The sequence below is a fragment of the Nomascus leucogenys genome, chromosome 2 (assembly GCF_006542625.1).
Source record: "Nomascus leucogenys isolate Asia chromosome 2, Asia_NLE_v1, whole genome shotgun sequence".
Taxonomy (NCBI): Eukaryota; Metazoa; Chordata; class Mammalia; order Primates; family Hylobatidae; genus Nomascus; species Nomascus leucogenys.
The window spans coordinates 6,257,358-6,272,939 of NC_044382.1; the positions used below are offsets into that span (position 1 = coordinate 6,257,358).

Below are 15,582 nucleotides of genomic sequence, written 5' to 3' on the forward strand. Positions count from 1 at the left end.
AGGGGACACCATCCCACTGACCAGAATCTCAGCCGTTTGTAGAAATTAACCCGTTTATGCCAGAGGTTGCAATTTTTTGTATTTTTGCATGAGTGAAAAATCAGACCTTGGCAGTGACCTTAGCAGTAATATATAAATAACTCCCACAGGCTTAGCGTTCCAATAATGGAACACTAGGCATAAGTGGGTTAATGACTAAGTACTTGGGTTTTGGCATGAGATGCTACACCATTTACTAGCTGATGAATGACCTTGAGAAGACCCTTTACTTCAGTTTCTCCCCTCTCTAAAATGGGAATAATTCAACCTCAGAAAGTTTTTCTATTGAGTGCTTTCTGTTTCTATAAATATGGTATTCGTTTTCTATTCTTGCATAACAAATTACCACCAATTTAATAGCTTAAAACACCCATGTATTACCTCACAGATCTGTGGGCCAAAAATCCAGGCGGGTTTTTGGCCCAACTGGGTTCTGCTCAAGGTCTCATGAGGCTGAAGTCAAGATGTCAGCTGAGCCAAGCTCTTATCTGGAGGACCTAGAGAAAAGTCTACTTCCAGCCTCCACATAGATTGTTGGCAGAGTACAGTTCGTCACAGCTATAGGACCAAGATCTGTTTCCTTGCTGGCTGTCACCCTCTCAGCCTCTAAAAGCTTCCCACATCCCTCATCACAGGAACCCTCTCCATCTCCCAGCCAACAGTAGGGCAGCAAATCTGACTAGGGCTTCAGATCCCTCTGACTTTGCCTTCTGCCACTAGTCAGGGAAACCTGTCTGCTTTTAAGGGCTCATATTATTATTATCTGACTAATCCAGAATAATCTCCCTCTTCTAAAGTGAGCGGAAGGCATATAATAGCTCGTCACATATACAAGCCTTGGAGATTAGGGTGGCACATCCTTGGGGGATATTTTAGAAAGTTTATGAACCTACCTCACACGGCTACCAGGCAGCACACCAGCTGCTGTGCAGCATTTAATGCAATTATGCCTAGTCTCTGTTCCCAAGGCAGTCAGTCTCCATCCCCGCAAATTCTTACCAAAGAATACTATCACGGCTTCAGCTCAAAGAGAGGGGTTACCCAAACCAGTGTTACTGCCTCAAGTATAATAACAGCTCCCTACTGGGGCCAGTCACTCAGTGCTTTACTTTCATTACCTCGTTTGGTCCTCAGAGCAGCCCTGCGGCATAGGCATTACTGCACCCATTTCACGGATGAGGAAAATTGAGGCTCAGGGAACTTATAGGCGCTTGCACAGATGGCAGAACTGGAATTCAGACACAGGTATGGCTGGCTCCAAAATTCGTGCCTGGAGTCAGACAACCTGGGTTCCAGTCCCAGCAGGCCCCCCTCACCAACTCTGTCACCTTGGGTAGATGACTTCATTTGCAAATTGGAGATAATAATGGTACTAAAATGATGAAGTTGTTATGATGATTCTGTAAATGCCTGGCAGGTCGCTAACAGCTATCAAGCACTTACTATGATGATTTTTATGTACTGAAAATCAGCAATCTGACAATCACCCTAAGTCACAGGTATTTCGAGCTGGACGGGCCCTTTAGATCCTTTTTCAAGGCCAGGCATGGTGGCTCACGCCTGTAATCCTAGCACTTTGGGAAGCCAAGGTGAGTGGATCATCTGAGGTTAGGAGTTTGAGACCAGGCTGGCCAACATGGCAAAACCCCTTCTTCACTAAAAATATAAAAATTAGCTGGGCGTGGTGGTGGGCATCTATAATCCCAGCTACTTGGGAGGCTGAGGCTTGAACCCAGGGAGTGGAGGTTGCAGTGAGCTGAGATCATGCCACTTCAGCCTGGGTGAAAGAGTGAAACTCTGTCTCAAAAATAAAAAAAAAATGTATCTTTTTTCAGCGAAGGGAACAGGTCTAGAGATGGGGGGGACTTCCTGGGTCACACAAGTGCCAGTCTCCCAGCCCCCTAGTCCAGAACATAGTGGGTTCTTCAGGTATTACTGTCACTGAATGGGTTTAGAGACGGGGCACATGTGCCTGCCAGGCCTCCTCCACTGGGAGAATCCTTTACCTAAAAAAGCTAACATTTGTAGTTCCTCCACTGGCAAAGTGTACAACCATGCTGGAGTTTTCTTTTCCTGCTGGAGAAAACCCCGCTGGCCAGCTGCAGCAGCCAAATGTCAGTGCTCCAAAGCGTGTGCTTCAGAGTCAAACAGACTAGCCTGTGACCTCAAGCAAGCGACATCCCCCTCTGAGCCTCAGTTTCCACATCTGTTAAAAACAGGACAGTGACCCCGGCTTCACAAGGTCCAGTTCCTGGCACATAGTAGATTCTTGGTAAAGGCAGAAACAGGGACATGGCTTTGGAATCTCTTGGTTTCACATGTTAGAGTCCTCCTTAAATGACCATTCTGGATATTCAAGGTAAACTGGACTCCAAATGTAGGTTTTTTTCATCCAGAAAGGAAAGGAAGGCAGTGAGTTCTAACTCTTTACTGGATAAAAGGCAAAACCAGCTCTGGAAAACTATCCAAGACAGAGAAGAACTTGAGCCGACCCTCTCCCAAGCTCTTAAAAGCTTTCATGGTTACGTAATCCTTCTCCACCAAAGAATTAACGAAAATGCCGTTGCCAGGGACTTGGTCCCTTCTCAAGGCACCCACTTGTGGCTTGGAGAGGTCCTGCTGGACCCCAGAACCCCACTGGGCCCCAGGACTCTGGACCACCCCTTCTGAGCCACCTCTTAGCTTTTCCTCGAGGCCGAGGGTGAGGCCAAGGCAGGGAAGCACAAGAGAAGCGCCCCCTTTCCTAGGGGTCAGTTTTCTGCCAAGACTGCCGCGTCAGCAGAACAAAAGCAAGTCTCATGTTAGCACAAAGACGGGGGAGGGGAGAGCAGCCTGCACAGTTTTCCATCCCAGCAGGAGCTGGGGAAGCCAACTTGGCAGAGGATGCTGCCTGAAAAATAGGAATTACAGTCTGGCCTTCCTCCACAGTGGAAAACAAAAGCCGACCGTTCCCACCAAAGGCTGTGCTCGCCTCTGAACACCCTTTCCACTCCAGGAAGGCAGCGGGCTCACCCTCCTTCCCTGAGATGCACACAGAAACACCTCATGTCAGGCACAGGCCAGGGCCGCTGCCCATGGCACCTCACCAGGGAGGCCCTGGCCAAGGAGGTGCTGGCTCCCATGCCTACTGCTGGCCTCATGGTTCTGCCCCACGGCCAGGGCCTGAGCCACAACTCAGGCTCTGCTGTGGGTAAATGACAAATTGGCCCGCTGGAGGCAGGTTTAAGAAAGCTGGGAGTTGGCCGGGCGCGGTGGCTCACGCTTGTAATCCCAGCACTTTGGGAGGCCGAGGCGGGCGGATCACGAGGTCAGGAGATCGAGACCACGGTGAAACCCCGTCTCTACTAAAAAATACAAAAAATTAGCCGGGCACGGTGGCGGGCGCCTGTAGTCCCAGCTACTCGGAGAGGCTGAGGCAGGAGAATGGCGTGAACCCGGGAGGCGGAGCTTGCAGTGAGCCGAGATTGCGCCACTGCACTCCAGCCTGGGCGACAGAGCGAGACTCCGTCTCAAAAAAAAAAAAAAAAAAAAAAAAAGAAAGCTGGGAGTTGAGGAAAGAACGTACGCTCTGAATTGCAGAGTGCATGAATCATCTAAAGTCTAAAGTAATTGCCCCTTTGCAAGCACCTACTAAGGGCCACCCCTGTGCTGGGTGTCATGGAGACGGCTTCTAAGAGCTAGGGGCTGCTGTCCCATTTCACAGATAAGGAGACTGAGGCTCCGGGAGGTAAATGCATTCCCCAAAATTCCCCCTATTGGGGGAACCCACCCCCAATAATTCAATGTGGGTCCTTTTCTATTTTCCCTAAGTGTCAGCCGGTCTGAGAAATAAAGGGAAAGAGTACAAAAGGGAGAAATTTTAAAGCTGGTGTCCGGGGGAGACATCACATGTCGGCAGGTTCCGTGATTCCCCCTGAGCTGTAAAACCAGCAAGTTTTTATTAGTGATTTTCAAAAGGGGAGGGAGTGTACGATTAGGGTGTGGGTCACAGAGATCGCATGCTTCACAAGGTAATAAAATATCACAAGGCAAATGGAAGCAGGGCGAGATCACAGGACCGGGGCAAAATTAAAATTGCTAATGAAGTTTTGGGCACGCATTGTCATTGATAACACCTTATCAGGAGACAGGGTTTGAGAGCAGACAACGGTCTGACCAAAATTTATGAGGCAGGAATTTCCTTATCCTAATAAGCCTGGGAGCGCTACAGGAGACCAGGGCTTGTTTCATCCCTTATCTGCAACCATAGAAGACAAGACGTTCCCAGAGCAGCCATTTCAGAGACCTCCCCCTAGGAATGCATTCTCTTTCTCAGGGCTGTTCCTTGCTGAAAAAAAGAATTCAGTGATATTTCTCCTGTTTGCTTTCGAAAGAAGAGAAATATGGCTCTCTTCTGCCTGGCTCTCAGGCAGCCAGACCTAATGGTTATCTCCCTTGATCCCTGAACATCGCTGTTATCCTGTTCTTTTTTCAAGATGCCCAGATTTCATATTGTTTAAACAATTTGTGCAGTTAACGCAATCATCACAGGGTCCTGAGGCGACATACATCCTCAGTTTACGAAGATGATGGGATTAAGAGATTAAAGTAAAGACAGGCGTAGGAAATCAGAAGAATATTGATTGGGGAAGTGATAAATGTCCATGAAATCTTCATGGACATTTGTTATTCTATGTGTTCAGAGATTGCAGTAAAGACAGGCATAAGAAATTATTAAAGTATTAATTTGGGGAACTAATAAATGTCCATAAAATCTTCACAATTTATGTTCTTCTGCCATGGCTTCAGCCAGTCCCTCTGTTCGGGGTCCCTGACTTCCCGCAACATCTCTCCCTTTCTTTTTATATAAATGTGCCATAGTGATGAAGTCTTGTTCGTTCTCTCAGTTTTGACGCAGGATTCTTTGACTGGTCCGGCACACTAAAGATAAGCTGATTAAACAGAGAAACATAATTCTAAAATTTACTACAGTGGAGCCCCCAATAGATTTAATCCAAGTCGTGGGGTTTAATCCAGAAAGATTTTCTGCCACCTGATCTAACGCCTCAGCTCCAGGCACAATGGATAAATGAGCTTGAGAGGCTTCAAAAATTTGTTTCTTTAATTTAGTTGTATCCAATGATAAATTATCTTCCCTACCTAGAAGGTATCCTTTGAGCATTTCCCATGAATGATTAGTCTCATTGTAGGAATACGGGGTGGTACAGAAACCCGAAGTATTTCAATCACACTGCATTTGAATGCGATGTTTGAGACTCACCACCCGATCTCCAAGCCAAATAACAGACTGTCTTAAATTGATTAGCCAATTTTTGATCAATGCCTTGTTGAGAATTCCACATTTGAGTGGAATTGGCTTGCCAATCATTAACAAAATGAGCCATTTGAATAGATTGATGTAATGCCATTCCAGCAGTGGTGGCCAGTGCAGTGACTGTAATTAGGCCTATGATCACAGTGATTAAAGGGAAAACAAATCTCTTAGATCTTTTTAGAATTTGCTGTAACACTTCATTAATTAAATGTATTGAGAGGGAGGATTCCCAAGGTCTGGGCAAAGTTACCGGAATCCAGATTCCTTCTCGAGCCCGAACCAAGTGTTCCTGAAGTCAAAATGGGAGTTAATATAAGTGTATAAATGACAATGCATTGGACAGTTTGATTGCTCGTCCAAATTTTGATATTTCCTACTAACAGCATGTAAGGAGGCTCAACACAACTCTGTATGGGAACAGTCAGGTTGGAGGTAAGTAAAGCAGAATGTCTGGATCTGCGTTGATACTGAGAGATGGGGGCGGTGGCGGGAACAACAGACAGAATAGTTTCCCCTTCCCATACTTGCAGTCCAGACATGGCAATAGCCAATTTCCAAAGTTCTGGGTGTTCTGGGCTCAGAATGGGGAGTATCATATGAGGCCTCGAGGGGATAATGCCTTTATCTTCCCATTTTAAGGGAAAGAACGAGCTGAACCTCCTATGCTAAGTAGAATGATGATTCTCGTTCTCCTGATAAGAAATAAAATAAGTGGCCTCCAGGCATTCCCTTCCACCAGAGGAGCAATTGTTTTTTAAATAGCCCTTTGGTGCCCAGTCTATTACTAAACCATATGACTCATTTTTTAATATTACTGCATGTGAGTTAACACAATCTTTCCAAATTAAAGTTTTAGATGGGCCCTCAAAATTTTTAGGGCATGGTTTTCCTGCAGGTTTATATTGAAAGTATGGGGTATCTCCCATTACTCCCCCTTTCATTTGTTTTAAAGGAGAAAGGGAGAAGCCAGAGACCAAATGTCCCAGTTCCTCTGTAGCTGATCTCTCTGGAAGATCAGCAGCCGAGACTTGAGTTTCTAGATGGATACAACCAGGTGCATGTCCGAGGCACAGAGGAGGATATTTATAACCCATGGTAACATTAAATGCAATGCCTTCTTCTCCTGGATGAGCAGGGCAATGGTCATCTGTAACTCCAGGCATCCACACACTGTTAGTGTAGAGTTCTGCAGGAACATCTGTCCAGGTGAGAGGTCAAATAAGTGGAGAAAAGGCACATAAGCCCAATAAGAATAATTTTGTGTAGCAGGTAAATCAGTGTGAGAGGAAACTGGTGAGACAGAAAGTATAAGGAGGAGAATAATTAAATAAAACCCAGTGTGAGATTGAGTGCTGAAGGAGGAAGAGAAGAACAGAGGGATGTTGTCAGGCTAATAGAAATGGTGAGATTTTCAGGTTTGTAAGGAGAAAAAGAAAGGCAATCAGGATAAGTGGGATTAGTTAGATGGGTCTCCATTGCCATCAAGGAGGATTGAATCAGACCCATTGTGATTTGATGTGCCAGCTTCTAAGGAATTGGCACAGATCTCACCATGTCTGAGGACAGTCTCTGACGCAGATGTCTTTTCCCTGTGGTTTTCTTTTGATGATCTCCTGGTGAAATACAAGCATATCCTCTTTCCCACGTTAAGTAGAATAAGAGACAATATTTAAAGGTTTGGGGAAATCCTGGAAGGCAGTAATTATAGCAATTAACTCAGCCTTTTGAGCAGAGGTATAAGGGATAGAAATAAGCTTGTTTGTAGGACCTACATAACCAGCATTTACACTGCTGGAGCCTCAGGAATGGGCTGATCTTTGGTTAATCAAGGGACCACCCAAGACGTCATTTTTATAAAATCAAACAATTTGTTCTTTGGATAATGATTGTCAATAATGCCAATAAAATCAGCCAAGTGAATTTGCCATGGTACGGCATGTTGAAAGGCAGCTTGAACTTCAAGCCGATTTAAAGGAACTTCAGTTAAATTCGGATCAAATCTGGAAATTTTAAGTATTCTACACCGAGCCTGTCCAATTAAGGTGGCCATTTGATCTAGATAAACAGACTGAGAAGGAAAACACCGCTCCACTAAATCATTATGTTGAACTATTAGTCCAGTAGGAGAGTGTAATGAAGCAAAAACCAGAAGCCGAAAAGGCTGAAATGGCTGTACTCTAGATAACTGGGTGGTCTGGATTCTTTCCTCTATGAATTCCAGTTCTAGTGAAGCCTCAGGGGTCAAAGTCCTGGGACTGCAGAGATTGGAATCTCCCCGCGGCATAGAAAACAAGTTAGACAGCACATAGGTCGGAATACCTATTTATGACCTACCTAAAGTAGGTCTTAAATAATTAATGTTACCCAAAAGTTTTTGGAAGTCATTTAAAGTTTTCAAAGAATCTTTCCTAATTTGAACTTTTTGAGGTTGAATACGTTATCAACCACCATTCCTAAATATTGAACAGGAGTGGTCTGTTGAATTTTATCCTGAGTGATGTGTAATCCAGCCTCTGTAACACAGCGGCTCAAACTTTGATAACAGTCAATTAATTCTTTATCAGTGGGGACAGCAATTAAAATATCATCAAAATAATGAAGAATATAGGCCTGGGGAAATTGGGCTCGAACTGGTGAAAGCACTTGTCCAACATAAAGCTGGCATATTGTAGGGCTGTTTAGCATTCCCTGAGGAAGTACTTTCCACTGATAATGAGCTGCAGGCTCCTGATTATTGATAGATGGTACAGTAAAAGCAAATTTTTCACAATCTGATTTATGTAAAGGAATATAAAGAAACAATCTTTAAGATCAATAACTATGAGAGGCCAACTTTTAGGTATTAAAGCAGGGGCAGGCATGCTGGGTTCGACAGCCCCCATAGGTTTAATTACAGTGTTAATGGCCCTTAAATCTGTTACCATCCGCCACTTGCCTGATTTCTTTTTTACTAGAAACACAGAAGAATTCCAGGGGGAAAGAGAAAGTTCCACATTTCCAAGTTGTAACTGTTGTGAGTTAAAGCCTCCAGTTTTTCTTTAGAGAGCGGCCACTGCTGAATCCAAACAGGTGTGTCAGATTTCCATTGTAAAGGGATAGGATCAGGAGGCGTGGCAGCAGCTGTCACTAAAAAGGATAACCTAAACCCACCTTGTTTTCTTTTACAGTAACTGGGAGGGGTTTAGTAATCCTTTCATGCTTTGGACCGAGACCGAGCCCAGGAACAAACCCCATGTTTTCCATCATATGCTGACTGGGAGCACTATAAGAGTTATGTGGAATATTAATTTCAGCCCCTCATTGTGCCAGTAAATCTCTACCAAAGGGAATCGGGTTCCCACATACACTTAGGAAAAAAGAAAGACCACTTTGGGCGCCAGATATCGGGGGAACCTGCCCCCAATAATTCAACGTTATTTCACGTAGGTTCTTTTCTGTTTCCCTAAGTGTCGGCCGGTCTGAGAAATAAAGGGAAAGAGTACAAAAGAGAAATTTTAAAGCTGGGTGTCTGGGGGAGACATCACATGTCGGCAGGTTCCGTGATGCCCCCCGCAAGCCGCAAAACCAGCAAGTTTTTATTAGTGATTTTCAAAAGGGGAGGGAGTGTACGAATAGGGTGTGGGTCACAGAGATCACATGCTTCACAAGGTAATAAAATATTACAAGGCAAATGGAGGAAGGGCGAGATCACAGGACCAGGGCAAAATTAAAATTGCTAATGAAGTTTCAGGCACACATTGTCATTGATAACATCTTATCAGGAGACAGGGTTTGAGAGCAGACAATGGTCTGACCAAAATTTATGAGGCAGGAATTTCCTCATCCTAATAGGCCTGGGAGCGCAACAGGAGACCGGGGCTTATTTCATCCCTTATCTACAACCATAAAAGACAGACGTTCCCAGAGCAGCCATTTCAGAGACCTCCCCCTAGGAACGCATTCTCTTTCTCAGGGCTGTTCCTTGCTGAGAAAAAGAATTCAGCGATATTTCTCCTATTTGCTTTTGAAAGAAGAGAAATATGGCTCTGTTCCGCCTGGCTCTCAGGCAGCCAGACCTAAAGGTTATCTCCCTTGTAATACTTTGTGGTACGTATTCATCTACATTTTTTTTCTTTTTTTTTTTTTTTTGAGACAGAGTTTTGCTCTTTTCACCCAGGCTGGAGTGCAATGGCATGATCTCAGCTCACTGCAACCTCCATCTCCTGGGTTCAAGCGATTCTCCTGCCTCAGTCTCCCGAGTAGCTGGGATTACAGGCATGCGCCACCAGCTAATTTTTGTATTTTTAGTAGAGACGGGGTTTTACCACGTTGGCCAGGCTGGTCTCAAATTCCTGACCTCAGGTTACCCACCTGCCTCGACTTCCCAAAGTGTGGGGATTACAGGCATGAGCCACCGCACCCAGCCTAGATTTTTTTTTAATTGGTGAAAATGAGCAAAAAAAAAAAAAAAAAGGCTTTCTCTCTTTTTTTAATTTTACCTTGTCTACCTAGTTTCCAAATAGTGTCCTTTTGCACCAGAGCATGTTGTCCAGTTGTTTAAAATGTTGGATTAGCCACATGGTCTTTTAGGGTGCAAATCTCCTTTACCACTTTGCATTGCAAATCTTTAAAAGTCAGTAGGGTTGTTTTTCAGCATTCCTTCCAGTTCTGTCATATGAAAATTCTTACTATACTAGCCTCTTTTTTTTTTTTAAGACGGAGTCTCACTTACTCTGTCACCTAGGCTGGAGTGCTGTGGTGTGATCTTGGATCACTGCATCCTCTGCCTCCCAGATGCAAGTGATTCTCCCCTTAGCCTCCTGAGTAGCTGGAACTACAGGCACTTGCTACCACACCTGGCTGAATTTTTTTTTTTTTTTTTTTTTTGTATTTGTAGTAGAGACAGGGTTTTGCCATATTGGCCAGGTGGGACTCAAACTCCTGACCTCAAGTGATCCACCCACTTCGGCCTCCCAAAGTGCTGGGATTTCAGGCATGAGTCACCACGCCCAACCCTTACTAGACTTTTCTATGCCATCCTATCCCTGCCCGCCTGAGCTGATCTGTGGAGATAGCCATCTCACCAGAAACCATCTTAGATCAATAGTAATCTCTCTTCACCTTGCCAGGCTCTTGATCCAAATTCCTCTTTTTAACCAACCTCCTAGGGCCAGAAATAGAGAGAGCTCTTAGTAGGTCTCCATGCTCTGCTCTCTGGAGCAGGTTTGGTCCTCCCACACCTTCCCCTTGACCTACCCATAGATACCCCCTGGTCGCTCTGCACAAGCTTGGTAGAGGTGCTTATCTCCATCTCCCATGTCTTTGGCCCTCCTTTATGTCTTATTTCTGATTTCCCCCACCCCTGACTGTGTGGTAGATCCAGAATGGTGAGTCATGTGGTCTTAACCTTTAGTGCCTATGCTTCGCCACCATCTCCCCAAGAGAGGATATCCTGTCTAAACTCTCTGAGAACCCACCGATTTGCTTTAAACAGGCATCGCCCATGGCATCTCAATGTCTTGGATATTTCCAGAGATCTTCAGTGGCATCATGTATACACCCGTGTTTTCCTGTGACCCACATTCTCTACCCATGTGTCATATTGGTGGTTCATAGCCCCATGCCCCAGAGTTTCAGATGTCACGAAGCGGTTCATGGACTCTCAGTTAATATTTGGTGAAATAGGAGAACTCAAAACCCTTCTCTTATGAACACTAATTGGGGAAGGAACTGGAAGGATTTGTCATCTTTGCAGGTGGAAGCCACATTCATACATTTATCGAACATTAGTGTCACAAAATGGACTGAGATGCAGTCAGTTCCTATTTGTGCAGAGCACATGACTGGTAAGACAGAAGTGCTGTAAAAATAAATAATGTGTGCAGTCAGAAAGAGCCAGGAACTCTTAACCGCTATGAGGGATGGTGGTGGGGTTGCATGGGGAGATATCCAGGCAGAGGGGAGGGCTCAGAATGGTAGAGCATGAGGGTTTAGGGAACATGAGGAAAAGGCAGAGGATGAATGAGGAAAAGGGAGGAAACTGAACTATTGCTGAGGGCATGTCTGCTTGTCCACTGTACTGTTCACCCAGCCAGAATCCTGGAGTTGGACAGGACCTCACAGGCTCGGGTCCAACCTTCTTTCTTCGTCAGGTAGGGGCAGCTTCCTTCCACAGTCGTTTCCAGCCTCCTTTATCTCACCAAAACTTATTCCGTGGTTCCCATTCCCCCAAGCCCTTGTGTTAAAGCTGTGAACAGGGTTTAGGGGGACCTGGCATGGGCTTATCCAAGCCCCACGGAAGTCCAGCAGGGGTACCTTGATCGCAGCCAGGAATTTTGGCACCACTCAGACCTACCCTAGGAACAGCCATGTCCACACCCTCTCAGGTTGCTGAGAGCTTGTCCCTGTTCCCTGACAACACTGTCTTTGCTCTCATCTTCTGCAGGTAAGATTCTCTTCAGACGAAGCCACATCCGGGACGTGGCTGTCAAACGCCTGATACCAATTGATGAATACTGTAAGGTAAGGCTGAGAAATGCCTACGCAGTCTTCCCTGTAGGTGTATTCTGTTTTCTTTTCTTTTTCTGGCTACAAGATGCTCAATGATAAAAACGTATGCAATTCAAAGGAATGTAAAGAAATTAGGGGGAAAATCATTCATTGTCATTCAACTTAGAGGCATCAGTTATTAAGGGTTTTACATATTTCCTTTCCACCTTTTCTTTATGTGCATTTCTTAATGATGTTGAGACCATTCTGTATGTGTTACTTTGTTGCTGTTTCTCTTTTGCCGTAATTATTATGTGAGAATTTCTCTACTATTAAAACATCCTCTTGACTGGGTACAGTGGCTCACGCCTATAATCCCAGCACTTTGGGAGGCTGAGGCAGGTGGATCACTTGAAGTCAGGAGTTCGAGACCAGCCTGGCCAAACATGTTGAAGCCCCATCTGTACTAAAAATAGAAAAATTAGCCAGGTGTGGTGGGACACACCTGTAGTCCCAGCTACTCGGGAGGCTGAGGCAGGAGAATCGCTTGAACCTGGGAGGTGGAGGTTGCAGTGAGCTGAGATGGCACCACTACACTCCCACCTGGGCAACAGAGCAAGACTCTGTCTCAAAAAAACAAAAAATCCTCTTAAGCCTACTTTTGATGACCACATAGTATTCCATTATACATTCTTTCTTCCAAAGTTATTTAGCCAACCCCTGTTGTTTGATGGTGCAGCAGCTTCCTGTCCCTTGAACATCCTAAACAACAGGAGACCTGCCTTTTGGTTATATTTCATTTGACTTGAGGCTATATTCAGGAAAGGAGCACGTTTTTATTTTGTTTAGCAGCTTTTCTTTGGTATTTGTTTCTCCGAGTTAAAATCACTAGCGATTCTGATGGGAGAGGGGTAGGAATAGCAAGAAATGTTTTTTAAATGGAGCAGTGAACAATCTCCCCCTCAGATCAGGAACAAAGCAAGTATGTTTACCCTTACATGTCTGTTCTACATTTTACTAGGGGACTAGCCAGTGTAAGCACCCAAAAAAAAAGAAAAGGCATCCAGATTGGGAAGGAAAGAGTATAACTCTTTTTTTCTTCTTTTTTTTTTTGAGACGGAGTCTCGCTCTGTCACCCAGGCTGGAGTGCAGTGGCGCGACCTCGGCTCACTGCAACTCCGCCTCCTGGGTTCACGCCATTCTCCTGCCTTAGCCTCCCGAGTAACTGGGACTACAGGCGCCCGCCACCACACCCGGCTAATTTTTTGTATTTTTTTAGTAGAGACGGGGTTTCACCATGTTAGCTAGGATGGTCTCGATCTCCTGACTTCATGATCCACCCGCCTCAGTCTCCCAAAGTGCTGGGATTACAGGTGTGAGCCACCACGCCTGGCAAGACTATAACTCTTGACTCACAGATGACACGATTCTCTATATAGAAAATCATAAGAGAGCCATCAAAAAAATGCTAGGACAAATAAATGAGTTTAGTAAGATCAGGATAAAAGCTCAATATACAGAAAGCAATTGTATTTCTATAGCTTAGGAACAAACAATCCAGAAATGAAATTAAGAAAACAGTCCCACTCCCAATAGCATCAAAATGAGTAAAATACTTAGAAATAAATTTAACAAAAGAAGTGCAGGATTTATACAAAACATTTCAATGAAAATTAAAGAAGATCTAAATTCATGGAGAGACATTCCATACTTGTGGATTGGAAGACTCAATATTGTTAAAATGGAACTCCTCCCAGAATGAATCTACATATTCAATACAATCCCTGTCAAAATCTTTTCTATAGACTTTTTTATAGAAGTTGACAAGCCAATCCTCAAGTGTATGTGGAAATATAAAGGATCCAGAATAGTCAAAACACTTTTGAAAAAGAACAATATTAGAGGAGCCATATTACCCATTTTTCAATACTCCCTACAAGGTACAGTAATCAGGATAGTATGATACTGACAAAAATAGGCATGTAGATCAGCGGAACAACATTGAGAGTCCAGAAATAAAATCTTACAAAATGTTTGATCAGTTGATATTCCACAAAGGTGCCAAGACAATTCACTGGGAAAAGGATAGTGTTTGTTTGTTTGTTTGTTTGAGATGGAGTCTCGCTCTGTTGCCCAGGCTGGAGTGCAGTGGCACCATCTCGGCTCACCACAACCTCCGCCTCCTGGGTTCAAGGGATTCTCCTGCCTCAGCATCCTGAGTAGCTGGGATTACAGGCACCCACCACCAGGCCTGGCTATTTTTTTTTTTTTTTTTTTTTTTTTTTTTTTTTTTGTATTTTTAGTAGAGACGTGGTTTCACTATACGTTGGCCAGGCTGGTCTCGGACTCCTGACCTCAAGTGATCCACCCACTTTGGCCTCCCAAAGAGCTGGGATTACAGGCATGAGCCACCATGCCGGGCTGAAAAGGATGGTCTTTTTAACAAACAGTTGAGATAGTCACCTGTTGCATTTGTTTCCTAGGGCTGCACAGCAAAATACCACAAACGGGGTGGGTTACAATATCATTTAGTTTCTCACAGTTCCGGAGGCTGGAAGTCTAGGCAGCAGGGCCTTCTAACCTCTCTTATTGGTTTATAGATGAGATGCCTCTTCTCCCTATGTCTTTACAAGGTCTTTTCTGTACCTTTCTATGTCGTAATCTCCTCTTCCTATAAAGACACAGTTATATTGGATTAAGGCACATCCCTGGTGACTTCATTTTACTTTTTTTTTTTTTTTTTTTGAGACGGAGTCTCACTCTGTCGCCCAGGCTGGAGTGCAGTGGTGCAATCTCAGCTCACTGCAAGCTCCGCCTCCCGGGTTCACGCCATTCTCCTGCCTCAGCCTCTCCGAGTAGCTGGGACTACAGGCGCCCGCCACCACGCCCGGCTAATTTTTTTGTATTTTTAGTAGAGACGGGGTTTCACCGTGGTCTTGATCTCCTAACCTCGTGATCCACCCGCCTCGGCCTCCCAAAGTGCTGAGATTACAGGCGTGAGCCACCGCGCCCGGCGACTTCATTTTACTTTAAGTTACCTCTTTAAAGATCCTATCTCCAAATATATTCACATTCTAGGGGCTTGGGGATTAGGACTTTAATATATGAATAGGGGGTGGAGAGCAAAACACTATAGCCCACAACAGCTATACATATGCAAAAAAAAAAAAAATGAAGTTACACCCTTATCTCAAAATGAAGTTAGATCCTTATCTCATACCATGCATGAAAATCAACTCAAAGTGGATCATAACCCTAAATATAAGAGCTAAAACTGTAAAACTTCTAGAAGAAAACATAGGAGAAAGTCATCACGACCTTGAGTTGGGCAGAGTTTTTAGCCATGACCCCAAAAGTGTGAGCCTTTAAAGAAAAACTGATAAAAATTGAATTTAATTCAATTGACGTATAGACTTCTGTATCTCAAAAAGTACCATTAACAAAATGGCCAGGCCAGTGGCTCACGCCTATAATTCCAGCACTTTGGAGTGCCAAGGCAGACAGATCACAAGGCAGACAGAGGTCCAGGGTTCGAGACCAGCCTGGCCAACTTGGTGAAACCTCATCTCTACTAAAAATACAAAAACTAGCCGGGCGTAGTGGCGCATGCTTGTAATCCCAGCTACTTGGGAGGCTGAAGTGGGAGGATGGCTTGAATCCAGGAGGTGGAGGTTGCAGTGAGCCAAGATTGTGCCACTGCACTCCAGCCTGGGCAACAGAGTGACACTCCATCTCCAAAAAAAGAGAAAGAAATGGCAAGC

The 15,582-nt window shown here is 44.6% G+C and overlaps 1 protein-coding gene across 2 annotated transcripts in view; it reads left to right on the forward strand.

Annotated features, from left to right (window-relative positions):
• SH3PXD2B (SH3 and PX domains 2B) overlaps nt 1–15,582 on the forward strand; it is a 120,861-nt gene that overhangs the window by 48,108 nt on the left and 57,171 nt on the right. For both annotated transcript variants that reach the window (XM_030825079.1, XM_030825083.1), the window contains exon 4: nt 11,778–11,854. In XM_030825079.1, the coding sequence (XP_030680939.1) occupies nt 11,778–11,854 (77 nt within the window). The remainder of the gene's footprint in view (nt 1–11,777; nt 11,855–15,582) is intronic.